The sequence below is a fragment of the Puntigrus tetrazona genome, chromosome 17, assembly GCF_018831695.1.
Source record: "Puntigrus tetrazona isolate hp1 chromosome 17, ASM1883169v1, whole genome shotgun sequence".
Classification (NCBI taxonomy): Eukaryota; Metazoa; Chordata; class Actinopteri; order Cypriniformes; family Cyprinidae; genus Puntigrus; species Puntigrus tetrazona.
This window is the reverse complement of record NC_056715.1, coordinates 15537851-15558930: the sequence shown is the minus strand read 5'-3', so window position 1 is coordinate 15558930 and position 21080 is coordinate 15537851. Positions and strand designations below refer to the sequence as shown.

The window sequence follows — 21080 nt, the reverse complement described above, 5'->3', positions numbered from 1 at the left end:
TTTTAAAGCAATGCGAATAAATGTGAAATAAAGCGAATAAATAAAAATATTTTTTAAACCTAGAATATTATATTTTTTTCAATTAGTATTTTTATTTCAAGAAATTAATTATTTTAGTCAAAGCCACACGTTTTACCTAGTTCACATTTATCTTTTTCTTGATTTTACGTAAAAGGCTTTTTAGGAAAACACGCTAAGTCTTGGAACTAGCTTAGGACAACTTGTTAAACGATGCTAGCGACATGCTAAAATGTGCTGTTAAAACGTTAGCTAACTTATTACGTCTGAAATATAATTTACTGTGTTAATTACGCAATCATTTTGACTTTCTGACGATGAAACATTTAAACCTCTAGCTTTCTAAAAGCCAGCAAAATCATACTTCATCTACTAATTAACAGTTGCAAATACATTATGACTACTACACAAATGGCATTGGTGAAAACATTTGGAAAGATTCTGTCAAATTCTTCACACAAGCAGTCATTCTGTATTTTCTGTTTTTAGAAATATGTGATTGATATATTAATTATATTACTCATTTTGATTGACATACAGTGGAGGAAAGGGATCAGGAAATGACTCCGGCTGGATTTGAACTTAATGCCCCGGCAGCCGATAGGACTCTGACATTTTAATACTAAAATTATATTTAGCTGATTCCTGTTTACATTTTTGGACAAGTTTTTTGGGGTAGGATTTATGTTTTAAGTTAAATCAGATCACCACCAGAGGTCATCATCGCGCCTGAAAAACCATCGTCTTTTGGTTTACTGATTCATTCAAGTCACCAAATTATTCACATAGTCATTTCCCTACGCTACTAGGTCAAGTAATACAAAGATATTATCAATACAAACAGATCTGAACAGCTTAATTTACCAGCCTGTTGAGGTCAGTCAAATTCACCTGTTAACGATAATCCCAAATCTAAAAAATACTGAATATAGGCTACAGAACTACAGATAAATAAAAATAAACACACAAAAAAAAGACCTCAGAGCTGCAAACTGTTGATGTAGTGTTGATGAAGTGTGGCACAAACACTTAAAGACTGACAACAAGAAACGTATGAAAAATGTATTTAATAAAAATATGTTCTGGTTCATAAATTAAGTCATTAAGATTTTGGAAGCTCTTCCGAAGAAACATAAAAGAAACTGTAAAAATAAAGAACATTTTAAAACATAAATTATTTTGCATTTAGATAATAGCTTACATATTATAGAAGACAATAACAGTATATTAAAACAATGTGATATAATAATAAAAAAGAAATTCTTCATTTTTTTTTGTCGTTTACATTTTAGCTAGATAAAACCACTGGTGTTGTATCATCCTACAGTGCTTGAGCAAAGGCTCTCTTGATCGCCTTGTCAAAATGCTATGGCTTTAATGCAAATCCAAATATGTATATTACCTATACGCTGTAGGAAGTTAAGCAGTTCATGTTAAAAACGATTCACTTTTGTTCGCATTTCATTGCAAAGAAATTTAAAAAGAACATTTCGCATGCACGTTTTATAAAAATAAAAATGACAATACTGAAAATGTCAATATCAATAATAACAGTCTTATGACGGCCAATCTATCCCATTTCAGCCAATATAGAACTTGTCGTAAAAACAAACAAAAATGAAAATGATTGAAAAAAAACTATACCACCAGCAAAAAAGAAAGGAACTGGACGTATTTATGAAAGGCACTGTACTGGCTATTACAGAATAAAGTTGAAAAAAAGTTTCTACAGCTGATGTTCAAGTTCAAGTTTTACATACTAGTTCTTTCTGATAGTAGTGTAAGACAATGCTATGCATTTAAAAAATACTGTAACGCAGTTGATTGTTTTTATATGAATATCCCTCCTTGCTATGCATAGTTTAGTCTATATCAATTCGTAATCGAGTGATAACTATATAGATACATGGAAAAAAGCTTTGGGATTTTACTTTGATTAAAGTAATTATAACCATAATTAAAACAATAATTAATACTTTGGCACATGGGGGCAAAAGTTATTCAATGACAACGATTAAGACAAAATTAAATAAGGCAAGATAACGCGTTACACAATATAATCGTACATCAGTGCTATGTGAAAAAGAATCAAGTAAAGAGCGAGAACGTGAGGTGCAAATCTTAGCAAAAACCTTCAGGGCTTTAGTGTAAGTGCTTGTTGCTACGTCCGTAACCTGATTTGTCATAAAGAGAAGAAAGAATCGAGGTCTGCTATGACAGCTGCTTGCTTCCTAGAAACCGTCTTCAGCAGTCTAGGAGCCAAGGAAGGGCTTCCCAAATCCACCTACAGGGGGAGACACGAGAAACAAGGAGGAATTAGAAAAGGCTAATGCACTGAACTGATACGTGAGGAAGGAAAGTATGTAAGCTATCTTACTTGTAACAAGTAGATGACAGTGACAACCTCTCGACCATTACGCTGGCTGGGTTGAAGGATCCAAGCGCTGGGGAGAATCTCACCACGTATAGTATCCACCCTGGGTCGTGGTAGCGTCTCCTCGAATACAGACTGCATGGCCAGCACCCACATATCATCCTACAGAAAAGAGGTCAGATTTAAATGAATGCGCGATAAAGGCAAGGTACTCGTGGATACAGCTAATCACAGAATAGAGAGTAAAGAACACCTGTTTGGATTCTGTACTGAGGCAGCAGAAGTCCCGCGGCTGTTTAAGCTGGCAGTTGGATACGTCCGTCAAAAGATAGACTGATTGGAGAGAAAGACAAGACTAAGCAATGCAATCTGATATTAATCATTATATCTTACCTATTAAGCCTGCTATTTACTGTAAAATGTTTTAATTGTAATGACATAATGACGTCTCAAGGAATATTGTGTGACATTTACAATATTCAACCAGAGTATATGGTCTGTGTAAGGCACCAGCTCCCAGGGGACGTTGCTCAAAAAAATCAGTAGCTCCAAAAAAATAATTCTGCGAGACATTTTTGATGTTTCATTTGATTGGCTAATGTGTTTTATTGTCTGTAATAATTTCACCACCAACAACTTAATATTCCCGTTTCCATGAATTAAAATGTATTATATGGCCTAAACAACGAGGCAATATATGGTATATGGTTTAATTGAATAACAATGTTAAAATACTGTATTTTTAATACTAAACAAACAATTTACATTATAACAAATGCCTGCAAAGGGCACCAAAGGCCTGCTAATTGCTGTTACTTACAGGAAGATCAAATCTTTGTTAATATTAACCAAATATTCAATTCAAATATCCAATTTTGGCCACCTTTTATCAATAGAAATGCTACAGCCTATTTAATTTCTTCAACAAAAACGTGGACATCACAACCCATCGCAAAAATTTTTTCTGAATGCTTGAGACCATAAAATCTCACTGTATTAATAAAATTAAGTCATAGGTAACAGTCTAAAGCTACAATTGTAATTTAATACAATTTAGTTACAAATTATTTATTTACTTTTATATTTAATTAAAGTTCCAGGCCTATTTTGAACCCCTATAGTAAGTCCCCACTAACAAGAGGATAAGGATGATCAATTTGATTTGGAAAATGACCATGAACCTTACAATACACGATACGCGTATCATTACAATCCTAAACGCATGTTTACGTAATTGTTTTCTTTGCACATAAAATGTTTTCTCGCAGCTTCATAAAATTAAAGGTCCTATAGCATGGAAAACTGTATTTACCTAGAGTCCTTCTTATGTAAATTTAGTGAACAAAAAAGCCCACTTAACAGGTAAAACAGAACATAACACCATCTGTGACATAACAGTTGGGATCACTTATAGTTATCATGGAAATAAATGTCATGTTCCAGGCTGTGCAGGAGATGTGAAGTTTCAAATAAGCCAATAACAGACCGTTTCATTCTAGAGAGAAATCCTAGGGCTTTTAATGGACATTTAAAAAACGTTTTCTGGAGAATTTTGCCCTAACCTAAGCCACTTACCCTCTATGTAGATATCAGTGAACACTTAATATATTGTATCAATACATTCTAAGGCACCTTTAAGGTTGAACCACTGATGTAACATGAAATATTTTAATGATATCCTTACTACTTTTCTGAGACATGAATGCGGTAGCACTGCTGTCTATGCTGGGTCAGAAAGCTGTCACATTTCATCAAAAATATCTTCATTTGTGTTGTTTCGAAGATAAGCAAAGATCTTGCAGGAATGGAATGAGATGTTGGTGAGTAATTAATGACAATTTTCTTTACTGGGCGAACTATCCCTTTAAGGCTTTCTCCTCTGATTTATGATCATCTTAGAAACCACAAACTGATTCTTTAGGGCACAAAAGCCTTAAGAGCAAGTCACATTGTGACAACAGTGTGACCCTAATTTTCTGATTCATCGCAAAGACTATTAATTGCCATCAGTGAACATGTAACACCAGATGATCAACAGAATAGAATCCCAAAATAATATACTGTGCACAGAATTTTACCTAGTTGCGTGCTGTCGTCCAGCGGTCGTGTCCAGGCAGATTTAATAGACTCGTGGTAGAGGTGAGTCTTTGAGTGATCCCGAACTATAGACCACAGGCTGGCCAAAGGTCTCTCCAGCTCAACTGCTCCAAGAAACCCATGAGCTGAGGGTCTGGAAGCAGCCTTGTGAAAGACTTGAACGCCTCTCTCCGCACCTTGATGCCTGTTGAGAAACACAAAGTGACGACAGAACACATCTAAGAGGTTTATACATGCAAAATATGCAAATTAGCGTACCTCCAACCAGCAGCTGCCTTCCCTGCCAGCAGACTCCTCGCGTCACCACCAGAGGCCAAATACACCTAAAGCAAACGAGCGAGTCCATGAAGAATTTTCTATCGACATGCTCTTGCGTATTAAGAAAAATGAAAGCAGCATACTTCTGAAATAGCACTGGCAAGAGTACAGTCTGCAATATCCTGATATGAAGTAGATATAGATGAAGGAGAGCCAAAGGAGAGAGTGCGCTGTCGAGCAAAGGGAGGAGATGATGGAGTGGATGACGACTCATATCCAGTGACAGATGTCTCCAGGCTGACATCTAGAGAGAATAGGCGATCTGATTAAGTGGATTCGAAGCATTGCCATTGGGTTTTCAATTGTTTATGGGTTATCGCTCACCCTGGACTGACAGCCATCTACGCTGAGCTTTTGAAGTCTGCAACGGGATCACTGGAGGTCGAGTTCTTACTTTGAATTCTGAGACTCCGTTTACCTGAGGAATGAGATGGAAAAATGGCATTTACAACTAAAATATCATGGGAGCATTTTAAACTGTTTAGTGTGGTTCCTTACCTGTATTAATGGTGAGGTCATGTCTTTCAGTATGGCAGCATTGCTGCTATTGTACCCTGAAGTGGGCCCCGAGGAAAGACTCAGGTTCGAACCACTGCATAAAGTACTGTTACTCATGCGTGTGCGAAACCGCAGGTCGTCCTAAATAAGAAATTATGAAACTTTTTAAAAAAGCAAAGGCTGACCATTTTTCCAAGTTTTAAAAACGATCAAGTGTCACTGACCTTCACTGCCTGCGAGAGAGCTTGCTGCTGTAGTCGTCTCTTCTCCTGTTCGGTCCTCTCACGGAGTCGGTCTCGTGCTCGTGCAATCTCGGCTCTTGCCTCTTCTCGTGCTCGGCTGTAGTCACGCAATAGAAGCTCGATGTCAGATGGACATTGACCCTCCCTTTTTGGCGGATCAGGAACTCTGTGGAAGAGCATCTGGTTGAGTATGTAGAATTCTAGCATATTATAATAAAATGGAACTTTTGAAATTTTACTTCTAAATCACCTGCTGGTTTCGACAATTTCTTGTCTGAGCTGCTGCAGATATTCCCTACGTCTGCTTGGCAGGTCTGAAACTCTTTTAGATTGGTCCTCATGATTTATAGGGATCCGATGCTTACTAGGACTGAGGCTCCGAGCACGACGGCACATCTGGAGACGGGCTTCTCTGTCTTTTCTCAAACTCTCAATGCTCTTCCTGTGCCTGATCAAAACAGAATTCTGTTTATAACAAGCTCTGAACACACACAGAATGCTTTCACACTTGGTCCAATTGCTTGGTTTGATCCATGGTTGGAACACTTCCCTTCCCTGGCCCCAGTTTGTGTCTATAAGGTATACACTATATTTTTTGGGAGTCTAAACCACAGGTTTTATTGCTTGTCAATGAAAATGAAGTAGAAGGCAACAAAATCCATAGTGTTGCTCGGGTTTTGTGCTATGGCTTTTTAACACTTGGTTTGTTTTCTCATGCGTCAGCACAAAAAAAATGCTTGTGTCTATATGGTCAAATATATTATAAATGTTTGTAAAGAACATATCCATTTCAGCTGGAAGCATTCACATCATTCTAATCACAAACAAACCTGGGCAAAAATTAAAATGCTAGTGTAAAAGCACCCTAAATGTATATCCAAACAAAAACAAACCTTAAAGGGGTCATGAACTGAAGAATCAAAATTCCCTTGATCTTCTGACATCCTATGCTATGCTTTTCTGCTATGAAAACGTTCTGTATGTTTCAGAACATTAAAAAAAGCTTATATTAAAGCCAATCTGTCAAAAGAACAGTTAGTTGAATGTGTCACTTTATGTCATAATAGTGGGACTAAACATGCAGAAGATCAACACCCCTGACAATTTTCAAGCAAAATCTGAAAACTCATCTCCTCTGACATCACCTGGCCTCATCATAATACCAAAATAATACCATAATAGGTTAACCTGTCCCTGTTCAGCTAACTTGGTGTTGCAAGCATTTCCTGTGTCTATTTTGCTTCTTTATGATGACTTGCTTACTGTATTCCTCAATTGTAAGTCGCTTTCGATAAAAGCATTTGCTAAATGCATAATGTTAATGTACATTGCTGCCTATTTAGCCCCGCCCACCGATTTATGCCTGTTGCAGGTAAATGAGAGGAGGGGCAATTTTAAATGAAGTGCCAGACCACATGAGTAAGACCTTGGCCCTTTGTTTACTTCATTTTAGGCTTCATTTATAACAATGCACAATTCAAACAGATTTAGAATAAAAGTTGATTTAAAAGAAAACAGTTTTCATTACGTGGTCACTATTGCTTCGTCTATTATTACAGATTGTTTGATATGCACTGAGTATCCATGTGTTTTTGACCTAAATTACAGTAGAATCCATCTATGAAAATGTTAGCTAATCATAAGAGTGCGAGTTTACTTTTGAGTCTACAATATGCCAGCACAGAATGTGCTAATGAGGGCCGTCAAAGCAAAATGAAAAATATGTTTTTTAATGTAAAAATCTTCTTAACCTTGTAAGTGGACCTCATACAACAGTACAAAATAATCAAAAAACAAAGGCAGTTCATGACTCCTTTAAATATTGTACAAAATACTTCAAATAATATGTATTCACAGACCTGTTAAGCAGCTCCTGTTTGTTACAGGCTGAAGACGCCTCTTTAGAACCAGACTTGAGAATTTTAAGCAGAGTGTCTGTTTCCCCTTGGCCGTAATGCAGCTTGGCCTCTGTGAGTTCAACAGTCAGCTGATGAGGGCTCAGATCCATATGTACAGAGGCTAAAACCCGCTCACGTTCTTTCCTCAGCTTCTCAATTTCTTGTGCTCTCCTGTCTGTTTTCTCTGATGGTTCTTGCCAGTAACTAAGCTTTGTGAAGTGCTGTCCAGTTGTTCTGTGAATCTTACTATGTGTCGCTGGTGTCCGCTGATTAATGCCAGACCAGTTCGTAAATTTATTGTGCATGGGCAGATCATCAGGGATCCACTGTTGATCTTTGAGCATACTGGTTTCTGCCAGAGGATTGATGCTGACCAGAACATCTGTGTTGCACTCGCTTGGCACCAGAGACATCACGTCATCTTCCTGCTGTTGCACAGTGCTTTGTTTTGAATGAGCCCAACTCTTTATTATATACTCTGAAGATCTGGGACTCAAATGACTATTCTCAATTGACAAATTAGGTCTTTCTAGAGCTTCCATTTTAGATTGTCTGATGTTATCTGAAAAGGATGCAAGTTGGACACCAGGAGGAGAGAGGGACATTCTTTGTGGCTGAGATGGGGAACGTATAATAGTGGGTTTGCTCATTACCCTGTTTTCAACTTCATGACAATAGTCATTCCTCTCATTTTTCATGCACTTGCTGCAGGGACTGATACTATTTGAGAAGTCGTCAGATCCACCTAGATTTGGACAACTAATGTCACTTAGGTTTTCATAGGTCACAGATGACACTGATGTAGATGGTGTCTTTGCATTTTTACTGTGAAGGATACAAACGTCCTCATTATCTAGAACCTTATTTTCATGGTTGGAGAATTTATGACCTTTCAGTGGCACGTTGTATACATTTGAGTACTGATTCTCTTGTCCCTCAGTTTTATGGTTTGTTGAAGCCTGGCTTTTTACTTGTCTTTGCTGGATGTATCTTGCAGCCTTCACTGTAAGGATAGGAGAGCATGCACGATCCATAAGCATAATTTGTTTATTAAAGCATAAATTCTTTATGTCTACATTCCTGTTATAAGCCTGCTTCTCCTCTTGCTTCATATGCAAGCTTTTTGCTCCAAGGAAGCTGGATGAAGACTTCTTACAGAAATGATCTACTGTGTTTTCTTCCAAAGTAGGAGCATCCTGATTTGGCACAAGAGTCTCTAATGAAAGTACCTTTTGGGGAGGAATCAAAAAAGGTTGACTCTCAGTCACCTTTGAACTTTTGGGACGTAAATCAGGTAAGCTTTTAATCCTTTCGTAAGCCTGTTCACGTTCACATATATTCTTCAGAATCTTGGCATCACCATCAAGCTGTGACACATTACAATTATCCGAGCCAATGACTTTAACAATAACATTTACTTCATGGGCTGTAGTATTTGTTGACTTTGGAGAGTTCTCTGTCTGGACCCCAATGTCCAGTGAAGTTTGTGTACAACAGTCCCGCTTGTAGTTACTGCCAGATGAAACCTGGAAACAGTGTTTAGGCTGCTCATACTTTGGTGGCGTTTCCCCTGTTCGCATACACTGTATGTTCCCCAGAAGATCAGAAGTGTTGTTTATCAGGTCAGAGAGATGTTCAGACATGTTCTGCAGACTTGTCCACGTGGTTGGGGCACCATTCCTTGTTTTGGACACTGGTGTCTGGGTGCTGCTTCTTCTGTGACGGTTCTTCCTTTTAAGGTCCTTATTAGCCTCAATGGTTTGTGTGCCTTGATCACACCTGCTTGGACTCGGATGTTCCTGAGATTCATACTCAGAGGAGTAGACCAGCACTATTTCGTCAACTTGACCTGAACTGTGGCGTAAGTCTTCTGAGGCACCATTGTAAGAGTCACATTTCAAAGCTGTTAGGGTCTGTTTATTTGAACTGCTAGTGGAATAAGAAGCTGCATTCAGCAGAGGTTGTGAAGAAATTTGATCTCTAGAATATTCATTACTACTCAGTGTGCTAGAGAGGCCTTTATGATTTACATAGGCACTCAAATGGGAACTGAAAGGGGAGTCCTGAATATTTAGGCCATTGTCTACACTACAGCACCTCGTCATATTCTTGTTGGAACTATTGAGTGGAGAGTGTTTGCAGGATAAATTGGCAGCACTTCCAAAGGCCTGCTTTTTGTGGACTGCTGTGTTAACTGCCACAGTAGTTCTTGAATGAATAAATGGGTTAATATCACTTGACGCAAAATGCATTGCAGAATCTCTTGTCTGTGGAAATGACTGAGCATGGTCTTCCACACAAACTGAAATATCCTTGGAAGAAGAACCGCTCATTGAAGTAATGTCTTTATCATTATTTGTTTCCGTTATCCTTATCTTTTGCATTTCTTCAGTAGAACCATGATCTTGTTGACATGCAATTGTCTCAATCTCAGCTTCACTATGTATGGTAAGTATCTCTCTAGGCTGCTGGGTGTCTCTCTGTGCTGATTTTGCTTCAATTGCAGAAGATGAAGGAATGGTTTGTTCAAGTGGAGAACCTTTGTATTTGCCAAGAGCATTCTGAGTGATATGAAGCAGGTTTGCCTGAGACGCAGGTTTGGAACGAGACGCACTGCATTTAGATGTGGTGCATTCATCCAAAGATAAATCGGGTGCAGAATCAGTGGATGAACTTGGAGGTGCAATAAAGTGGGCCTTTCTGTATCGCTTTTGTTTTCCTTTCCGTCTGTCATCATGAACATTGGTAATAAAATGTTTTGTAGCATTTAGTGCTGTGACCTTTTCTGCTTTGTCTGTAGATTTGCATGTGTTATTAGAATATTCCTTTGTATTTTGACTGCAGTGAGTTTCTTTTGCATTGTTGTTTTGATATACCTCAACAGATTTACCATGCTCTCTTTTTTGCATACAGGTTAACTGGTAATTCTTAGGCATTGGTTCTGGATTTTTCAGTTGTTGGTTATCATTAAACTGATATGCAACCACCATTTCTCTTTGATTACTTGTGTAGACTGACTGATTCTCTGATTGTAGATCCTTATTGATTTTTCCAGTATCATAGAATGTTGCCTGGCTTAGATCTGAAATGGTGGCATCTTTTCTTAAATCTTCAGTGTAAATATTGAGCATGTGCTCCACAGGTCTTTCTTTGTCTATATCAAAATTACTACTGATAGTGGCAGTTTCCAAGGAATGTTTAGTAGAAGTTTTATCTTGGCTAACATAACCATTATGTTTTCCAAGATTTCCTGGACTAAATTCATAAAATGCAAGATTGCTTAACGACCGGGCTTCAGTAGTTGGGTCATTGCCATCCACCATTGTGCGGTAATCTTCCATACTGGATACTAAAGAGTTATATGAACATGTCATTTTATTTTTTATTGCCTCCGTGGTTTGCTGAAAAATATCAGCTGCATTTTCAGAGTGTATATCTGAGACTGGATGTTTCAGTGTTGCTTCAGAGGACAATGACACCTGAGGAATGCTGCATTTACCGGACTTCACTGGAGTTGAGACCTTCATAAGACAATTTTCACTTGGAGAGCATAAATTTCCATTAAAAAGTCTTGTATGTCCATTGGTTAGTGGTTTATCGTCACAATAGTGCCTTTCCTTAGAGATCAGTGCACTTTCATTTAGTTTTGTTTTGTTGTCAACTACCTGTGCATTCTGGTACAAGCGCTGATTTACTTTCTGAACTTTCTCCAACCCATTTGTCAGGTTAAGAGACAAAGTATCTTGTGCAGACATGCAGGGAAGCAGTGTTTTTGCGTCTTTACTACCCTCTAAATCCCCTTCACTGATGCAATCTTTCCTTTGAACAGGATTTGAAGCATCAGTATAATCCTTTCTTAGTTGGGTGCAGACAATAATGTTCTCTCTTGATGTATTCACATCGATAATAGTTTCTTTGATACATGACAACACTGATTCACTTGTTTTTTCTTGATTTGTACTCTGTTCCTCTATAGTACAGTATAGTACTGAATCCATGTCATCACTGACATATCCACATTTTATACTTTCTTGTTCAACTTTCTTCTCTTTCTTCCTTGCAGTATGCTCTTCTGTATCACTGGAGTTCAAGACAGTTTGATCCTTTACAGTCAAAGAACGTCTTGATTCTGTTTGTGCGTTGGCATTATCCAAGTGCAAAGAGGAGTTGTCTGTATAAATATCTGATTTTGACTTACACAAGAAAATGTGGGAACTATTCCTCTCACCATGTCCAGCCTGAGTACTCTCAGAATTAAATCCATTTTTGTTTGTTTTGGACTTTAAATTATCCAGTTTAACTGAAGAAGTATTTTCTTTCTTTGTGATTGGCTCTTGATCTTCTCTGTAGTCTTCTCTTAGGGACATCATAAAATGTTCTTTCACTACCTCTGATATTTTGTCATTAATTGCAGAGTCACTCATCTGAAAATATCGGTTATTGGCCTTTCTTTCCACAATCTGGCCTGCATCTTTTCTGTCCTCTTTAATGTGGTGTATAATATTTTTAATCTCTGGACTCCTAGAGCATTTCAGGCTAGTACAATTTGTTTGTGTTAGCCCATTGTCGCATACACTACAGTCATTTCTAAAAGTATTGACATGATCTTTGCTGATTAAAGTCTTATGATCGTCACTGGCTAATAGTGCATTTTTATTTTTTTTGCCTTCTTTATCTTGATCAGTGTTTTCCATCATATTGGGTGTTAGCCAGTTTTTCAAAAAAGATACATTTTTTACAGATTCTGCATTGCTTGTCGAACAAGCAGATAAAAGTGAAGTCTCTGTGTCTGAAACATATTCATAACTTTTATTTGGAACCTTAATATTTCCCATAAAGCCTGTATGAGGGTCGTTCATTTCGCATGCTCCAATAACTTGCTCATTCTCCAACTGTACACCAAAGTGTTTGCCATTTCTGCCAAATCTATTAACAATTCTGCCACACTTGTCTGATTGTTTAATTGTCAATGCATAATCTTTGGTATCTGTTCTGCAAGCCAATTCTGTGCACTGTTTTGTATAGAAGTACTTATTTTCTTCATGACAGTGTTCAATGGTTTGGCCATTGGCATTTCTTGCATTTTTGTGTGATTCATTTATAATCTGTGTTGCTGGATCTCCAGCACTGTCACATGTTGAAACCTGATAACCTGATGTCAGGTCTGAGTCAGACTTTATAGAACAATCCTCAGGGTACACTGGGGATGATGATGGCTCTTCTCTTAAGTGTAAATCTTCCCTACTAGAGTTAACTGGGAAGCAAGTGGTATTTATTGAGACATCACCATCTTTGGAAAAAGAGTTGCTCAGCAATGCTTCAGTCACAGTGGGATTCAGTGGTTCATAATTAGTGGTTGGGGTGTTTGGGACTGCTAGCCCATCTGAAGAGTCTGTAGAGTCGCAGGCTGTGTGAGTTGTACATGGTTCTGCATTGGTAGTCAGTTCCTTAAAATAAATCTCCTGCTCTGGGATAAAACTGAGATCACTCTCTAACAATAGGGTATTTTCAATAGATGTATCATTTTGTTCTTCAAGTGTTGTATTTCCATCCTGAGTGGAGTCAGAACGAGGTGAGCTCTGGCTTTCTGAGGCATTCATGTTGTCAGATAGATCCAGGCTTGTAGAGCTTTGACATCTACTGTTCTCTATTAGTGTGCGTGGATCCTGTTTGATCAAGTGTCCTGAAGCCCTCATGATTCTGGGACTGTCAGCTGCATCAGTAGATGACCAAGCATCAGTGAGAGCAAGTAGATTCTCTGTCTCTCTCATACTTGCACCACTACATGGCCTTGATTCAGATGCTAGACAAGAGATGTGTGAAGGCTCTCTAGCTAAGCCTTGGCCAGTCTCATTTTTCAACTTCTGACTACTATTAAGGCTCCAGAAAACCTCTGCAGGTACATCTTTGGATATTCTCATCTGCTCTTTATTGCCAATTGCCTGAGAGCTGCATGAAGCCAGAATTGTAGGTGTGGTTAAATGGTTTGGAACTTTTTTAAACCTCAGCATTGGTCTGGCAGTCACATGCTTTCCACTGCTCTCCATAACAAGAGAATCTCGAGACATCTGACTGTCTTCACTCTCAGCATCACTGGAATTACATTCCTCCTGCTGAAGTTGCTCAGCCAGAGCAGTAGCATAAGCTGATGAAAGTGAATCCAATGAGAAGATACTATCACAATCTGAAGATCCATTGGGATCCTCCCAACCACAGTGTTCCACACATCCAGCTGTTTCTTTTTGAACTGCAACCCATTGTTTGGTACTTGTCAGAACTTCTGCACTACGCCAGTGTCTCTGTTGCTTAGGTTTCAGTGAGTTAAGCTGCTGCAAATTTTCATAAGACATTGTCGGCTTGATAGGGCACTTTTCCTGTTTTTGCTTAAAGTCTTTCACAGTCTTGTTTTTGTTTGATTTCTCATTAAGCTGACTTACAGTTTTATTTAAAGATTTTACACTCCTATGTCCCCGTGAGCCTGATGGTGGCTTGCGGAAAACTTTTGCCAAAGCACTTCTGATCCCAGAGCCAACGGAGTGGGAAAAAACCTTGCGAATGGTCTCCAAACTTTTATTTCCACTTTGAGACAGACTCTTTGTTCCCTTCACAGAACTTTTCTGTTTTATTATTGGTAATACTTTTCTAGTGGCTTTGGTGTTTGAATCCAGACAATTCTTTTCTTGGTCATTCATGCTTTTCTTGACTATCAACCTTGAGGAGGCCATTTTTAATTTTGTAGCTTCAGTTGCATTTTTTATGGGAATTTTGATGCTGTCAGAAAAACTGGCCAAACTTAAGGATCCTTGGTCATATCTTGAGGGCATTGTATTGGAACGTCTTCTAATCTTTTGATCTCTGAGACATTCATCAGACTCCCATTTAGTGGCACAAGCAAAGCCAGATAGAGACGCTGTAAAGTCAGAAGATCTATTCCTTTTGAGGAACTGGCTGTTTTGAGAAAAAAAAAAAAAATATATATATATATATATATATATATATATATATATATATATATATATATACACACACTTCAAAAGTAAGCACACAATCCACTGTTCTTGATGTTATTTTAAAAATAATTTTAAATAAATGTAATTCTAACATGAATAACACCTTGTTCATTAGGATTTACTACTTTATTCTTTAGACCAGGTAAACTCCAAAGTGTGCACTGTGGGTCTCATTCCCTTAGAGTTGCATTGGTTTATTTATTTTTGTATGCAAAGGAGAAGTTCTTGCACCTAGCACTTGGATTTGCTCTTAACATTGCTTTAATAGTAATAAATATAAATGATTATATGAATGATCACAAGAAATAGATTAGCAATAGGAAACATGTATCTCCATATAAGGACTTTTCTTTAGACCCTTTCGTCATTTTCAGCAAATGTTTACACCCACCTGAAAATAGGAGTGTGCTGGGGGTACAGTCGGGACAGCAGATCAGCAGAAAATGAATGCCTTCGTAAAGGACGTCTCCTTGACTTTGAGGGGTAGCCTAGGTCTGGAGATGAGGCTTCATCACCCCCTTCAAAAAGCTCTTTTTCTAGCCTCTGCAGCTCCCGCTTTGCCTCCAACAGATGACGCTTTCGTGCAATCTTCTCCAGCTGATAATGTAACCTTTTGCGGCGCACACGGTTCTCAGCTCTGCGCAATGCATGGTGCTTCAGCAGCTCCTCCTGCACCACTCTTTTCCTGTCACCCATTAAAGGTGATGGTGGGGCTCTTTCAACACTAACTTGTTCCTCAGTCATCTGACTTGATACTCCACTATGAAGTATGACATCCGTCTGAACCCCTGACTCCAATGTTCTCTTTTCCCTGTGGGTTTCAAGCCGTTGCTTTTCTTGCACGATCCACTGCTTGACTTTAGATGCAAAAAAACAGAGTATAGACGAAGGTAAGGCTTTATAAATCAAATTTGGACAATTTCTTATTGCCAGGTATTCAATATTGTCCATGTGCCCCCTAAATAAAAATATCTCAGTACTAAGTGTGTAAAATGTAACCAATATCGTAATCAGTTTCTTAAAAGCCTACATTTTAGGAAAAATAAAGTTAACTACTCATAAGCATTTTATATATTTTAAACCTTACAGAATGCTAAACATGCATTTGAATGCAACTCACTCTCAGTATGCTGCTGTCGGAGACGTGCCTGCTCCCTTTCCAAATCTCGCTCCGCTCTTTTCTGCTCCATCTGAATCTCCTCTCGTAGACACTCTATGTACCACTGCTGCTCCTCTAGTCGCTGAATGGGAGCCGTCCCATTGCTGTTCTCATGACAACCTGCTCCTGCAACCCTGAGCACACAACAAACACAAACTCATACACTAGAGATTGATGCATCGGCAAACCAGATATAGGAGTTAACATTTTTTTGAAACAAACGATTAAATAGAAAGTTACAATAACACAAAACAAACTAGTTTACTTCCATCCCTCCTTTCTTTTGTTGTCTGCATTCTCACTATAGTAACCAAGCAACACCATGTAAACTCTATAAACAACAGTTTCTCCAGAGGGCTCATTACTAGTTCAACATTTAGAAACACCATGAACTTGAACAATATATCTAAGGTTTGAAAATGTACAGCTCTTGAACAAAACGTTTACCTTATGTCAGAACTGGATGCGTTGAGCTCTGCAGAGTTGAAGACCAGACCTCCATCACTGGTCTGCAAAGACATTTATATATATAAAGTTTTGTTGTGCTAATTCAAGAAATTCAGCACTGTTTTGTGCATTATGTTTTAAATTAGTACCCTTATAAACTAAAATATATTCTGGTATGTAATGATGTCTAATCATCGTTTTTAATGAGTAAATTATAGCATTTGTAATTTAGGGTCTATTTTTTGACAACTTATGATGTCTAAATCCTAAATAATAGTACTACATGCAAAATATCTAAAATGTGTGCATTTTCTGAGCCATTTTTGCAATTACTTTTAGCCATTTAAATCTCAAGTTCATTTTAGTGTAGGTTTTCATTGCAAAGCTAGGACTGTACCCGTCTTCTCTCCCTCAGAATAGCCGCCTCTGCAGGGTGGTTGAACCTGAACTTATGGAGCCCACCTAATGTAATCACTGCACCTTAGAGGAAAAAAAGATGCACAATAATACATCAGGAATCTACTCAATCTACTCTACTACGCAGTATCTACTCATGTATATATATATTATTTTGTTTAGTTTATTTTGATTGTGTTTTACCTGAACTGGATATAATGGGTTGTATTGTAAATGTTTCATTTACCTTGTGCAAGTCTGCAGGGCTCCTTGAGCTCTCTTTCATTGACCATGCAGATGTTCCCTGAGACCGGCTTCAGAGTCACCACCCCACTCTTATTCTCAATCTCGCAAGAGGAACCTTCTGGCAAGACTGAGAGGTTGGGCACAAGTAAATCACTGCAGTCCACTTAGAACAAATACATTGCTAAACAGGACTTTAATTATTTTGGGGCAATGGAAATCTCATTTTTGACAAAAATGTGCCATCTCTGCAGCACTATTTAGTGCTGTTATTACCAGATGTAAACAGACCATAGTACTTAAAGATGCTGAGATGAATATGAGATACCTATGTGAGGCTCATCCAGATTGTCATCCTGAGGCCCGATTCTTGTTACCCCTTCCTGTAGCACCAAATAATAACAAACATTAACAGAAGTCACTAAGAGCATTTAGTCCAAAATAAAACATTTTCTTCTTCCATGTCTTATTTTTTGTTTCTTATACACCTCAAAGCCAAGCAAAAGATTTTGTCTATTGTTTATGAATGATAAAATACCTGCTTATATAAACCAGAGCACATGGGAAGACAATCATTCCCATGTGGCTTTAGCTTTTAAAGCAAGGAAACTGCTGAAACTGCACAGCCTTTTTACGGCCTATCAGGACTGACCTCTTAGCACAGATTTACATAAACACCACTGAGTAACTCTCACTGAAATGTTCCTGCACAATCACACAAAAATACGAAAGAGGAAAGTGAAAGGAAGAGGAGGGGATGTCTAGAACACATGACCAAAGCTCTAGGCCGTTTTACCTTCCTGTGAGACGTATCTCAAAAGATTTTCACACAGAACAAGAGTAGAAAAGATAGAAGAGAAGTGAAGGGAGAATCTATCGGAGGGAAAAGAGAAAGAAAGAACCATAGGTTAATGACCCAAAAGGACTTTGGAGAGAGTCTAGTTACAGATTATAGGGAAATGACAACGTGTGGTGTATAACCAGCTGAATAATTCTACCCGAAGGTGGTAGATGGTGACCCCTGTGCTGAGGACGTCTGGCTCTAGAGCGATCAGGTGGGGCATGAGTGAGTGAATGAGGACTCCTGCTCGGTCCTGGTTAATGTCCACACTGTAGCGCTCCAACAAGGCTCGCTTATCATGCCAACTGTCAGACCAGTCCTTCGTCAGCTGCTCCACCTGCGGTAGAAACATGAGTGAGACCGGAGAAAGTTAAAATCCTTTTAAAGGAGAAACGCTCTACAATTTACAAAATTGTCTGGAAATTTATCAAAACTGACAGTAAATACATATGTCGCACTGGTCCACAAAACCAGTCATAAGGGTCATTTTTTTCTAAATTCAAGAATCATCTGAAAGCTGAATAAATAAGCTTTGCACTAATATATGGAAAAAGGATAGGACAATATTTGGCTGAGATACATCTGAAATTTAATGGTGCAAAAAAATCTAAATACTGAAAAATCACATTTGTCTAAAGTTCTTAGAAATGCATATCAAAAAAAGTTACATTTTGATATATTTACAGTAGGAAATGTGCAAAATATAATCATGGAACATAATCTTTACTAATATCCTAATGATTTTGGCATAAAATTATAATTTGACCCATACAATGTATTTTTGCTATACATATACTCCAGCAACTTAAGGCTGTTTTTGTGGTCCAGGCTCATATATAAATGTCACAAAAGATTTATATTTCAAATAAATGCTGTTCTTTTGAACTTTTTATTCATTAAAGAATCTTGAAAAACAGTCCTGTTTTCACAGAAATATTAAGCAGCATATTAGAATGATTTCTGAAGTAATGGCGTAGTAAAGGAGTGCAGTACTGTATATTTTTAAACGTATTCAAAAAAATAAAGCTTTAATAATAATGTAAAATAATGATAATAATAACAGTTATAACTTAATTACGAGAATCAAAGTCATAACTGATATAGTGACATTATGGTGTATGTCAGGATTTCAACACATTATTTTGCAAAAATTACAAGATATAAAGTCAACTATGAAACACAAGGTCAAACGACGAAAAAAGTTTGCAATTGCAAGATTAAAAGTAAAGGTCTCACTGAAAAGACTTCTTTCAAAAAAAAATTACTGCACCTTTTAACCAGCAGTTTGCCTAAATAAGATTTCTTACAGAACTAGCTCAGAATTATTATCATTATTATCATTTCATACGGGTGGACTAACCTTCAGTTCATTCTGTAGGACTATATCAGACAAGCTACCTTCTCTCTCATCACTTAGAGATGGACTGAGATTCCTTTGCTGTGGATAGAAAAGACATTTATCAATCACTATTGCACAATGTCCTAACCAGGCACCTGACAAGAGTCCATTGCATTTTAATTCTAACCAGCCGCAACAGTAAACAAGACCTGTGAAAAGTAGTCCTGTCCTTGTTGAAATCTCATCTGTCACGTTCTCACTCCATTTAGCTTATTAGTAAACTTCAGATATGTTCTAATCGGCTTGCAATATTGGTGTAAATACTTGAAGCCCAAAACCTATGTTGTATTTAGTCTGTTTGATCTGTTAAAATTCCCCTATTGTGGATTTTTGAAGATGAGCTTTCATGCGGCGTGTAACACTAAGTGAAAGAAAACATCCTGCAATGTTTTACATCTGAAAGTGCACCGTGTATAAAGTTATTGTCTCTCAAAAGAAAAAGTCGACTGAATAATTGAAATGAGTCGTTTTTAGTCACTTGTTGGTCTTTTTGAGTTGGTTTAAATGAACATGCGAATTAATTTTTTGCCACAAGGTGTCGCTTGTGGAGCATTAAAATCTCACAAAAACTGCTTCAAAAGAAATCGACCAATCGTTAAATTTGGGAGTCCTTAAACATAAGGTGCAAAAAAAAATGCATACTATAAAGAAATTAAAGAATTTTTAAACCCTGCATGTATGTCAACCTGTTGTTTGGGACTCCCAAAACCAAAATATGAACATTTCATAACCCCTGGTACCATTTCAAAGCCGAGCAGCATGCTCTTCAGACGATCGATTTCCTCTCGCAGTTCTCTGATCAACCTCACGTTGGCATCCTGAGACAAAAAAAATATTTGATTTTAGTTTCGTTAACATCATTTTCTGTTGATATTTGGACACATGTGAACACACCTCATTGACTCGGGGCTTGTTGACGATGTTCCTGGCGTGAGCTGCATAACGAAGGGTGCTCAGAGTCTCATTGTAGCTGCTGCTGGACGGTGAGACAGCTGGAGGAAAATCAATCTCAGGATCACTGCAACCGACGCAGGAAACATCAAATCCAGATTCTGAACGGCTTACTTGCAATCATGATGGTTTTGGAGTTGCCGCCCAGACTGTCTTTGAGAAGCCAGGTGAGGACAGAGTCCCTGTAGGGAATGAAGCATTGTCTGCGCCCGCCCCCCGACAGAGAGCTGGACTGACTGCCCACAGTGCTCCCTTCACCCTCACTGAGCACGCTGTTAATGCTCTGGCTGCTGCTGAACATCTGAGAGTTTTGGGCTAGAAAAACAAAGAGCGAAGTCATGACCAAGAAGATTAGAGGGGATAGCAAGAATAAAGAAAGCTAGTGCCTACCAAGAGCGGAGATGACGATGCCGAGGGTGACGAGAGATTTGTTGATGTTGGCGCCTTCTGTTATTCTGTCTCTGCAGTATTGAGGGTCGGCTCGTTCGCTGACAAGGAGTGATATTTCAAGTCGAGTTAGCACCATTAGGTGATCAACCACTAGAGGGAAAGTTGGTCACATACCACTGTTTCATGGCAGTGAAAGCAGACACTAACCTGCCAGCCAGGTCCACCAAGTTGATCTTGCTCACTATTTCTGAGGGAAGGTTATTTTCTAAGATAGCCTATAGAGAGAAAAAATTTACATTCGAAATTTATGGAAGTTTAAAAAAAAAAAACAAGCATCTCATGCTTATCAAGACTGTATTTCTTTTATCTAAAATAGAGTAAAAACAGTAAGCTAACTTTAGTAAAGGGACCAATTCCCGCTATTAACTAGTCGTTATTAGCATGCCTATTATTAGCATTTTGGCCGTTCATGCAGACTGTTTATTAGTACTTATAGAGCACATATTCTGCATCCTTAATCCTATCCAATACAAAAATGAACAACTACCTTACTAACTATTAATAAAGAGAAAATTAGTGGTTGTAGTTGTAGTACAGTTAATTGCAAAAATTGCATCTTAATATAAAGTATGGCCATGAGCAAAACATTAAGATAACTGGTTACCATTTTAAAATGTAATTTATTCCTTTGATGGATGTGCTAATTTAGTGCCCATGAAACATTTCTTATTATCTACAGTATGTTGGAAACTTAAATTGATTAATATTTTTGGTGGAAACCATGCTTTTCATGCTTTTT

The 21080-nt window shown here is 38.0% G+C and overlaps 1 protein-coding gene across 1 annotated transcript in view; it reads right to left on the bottom strand.

Moving 5' to 3' along the window:
• Positions 1-1065: 1065 nt before the first annotated feature.
• stard9 (StAR-related lipid transfer (START) domain containing 9) overlaps positions 1066-21080 on the bottom strand; it is a 38158-nt gene continuing 18143 nt past the window's right edge. The window contains exons 9-32 of the mRNA XM_043262658.1: positions 20489-20556; positions 20282-20379; positions 20006-20206; positions 19835-19932; positions 19681-19758; positions 18902-18979; positions 17699-17878; positions 17029-17083; positions 16705-16830; positions 16459-16541; positions 16062-16123; positions 15576-15748; positions 14847-15312; positions 7407-14393; positions 5798-5995; positions 5530-5713; positions 5306-5446; positions 5132-5225; positions 4891-5051; positions 4748-4812; positions 4471-4673; positions 2646-2725; positions 2396-2554; positions 1066-2302 (exon numbers count right to left, since the gene is read on the bottom strand). Coding sequence (XP_043118593.1) covers positions 2201-2302; positions 2396-2554; positions 2646-2725; positions 4471-4673; positions 4748-4812; positions 4891-5051; positions 5132-5225; positions 5306-5446; positions 5530-5713; positions 5798-5995; positions 7407-14393; positions 14847-15312; positions 15576-15748; positions 16062-16123; positions 16459-16541; positions 16705-16830; positions 17029-17083; positions 17699-17878; positions 18902-18979; positions 19681-19758; positions 19835-19932; positions 20006-20206; positions 20282-20379; positions 20489-20556 — 10140 coding nt within the window. The 3' untranslated portion in view covers positions 1066-2200. The remainder of the gene's footprint in view (positions 2303-2395; positions 2555-2645; positions 2726-4470; positions 4674-4747; positions 4813-4890; positions 5052-5131; positions 5226-5305; positions 5447-5529; positions 5714-5797; positions 5996-7406; positions 14394-14846; positions 15313-15575; positions 15749-16061; positions 16124-16458; positions 16542-16704; positions 16831-17028; positions 17084-17698; positions 17879-18901; positions 18980-19680; positions 19759-19834; positions 19933-20005; positions 20207-20281; positions 20380-20488; positions 20557-21080) is intronic.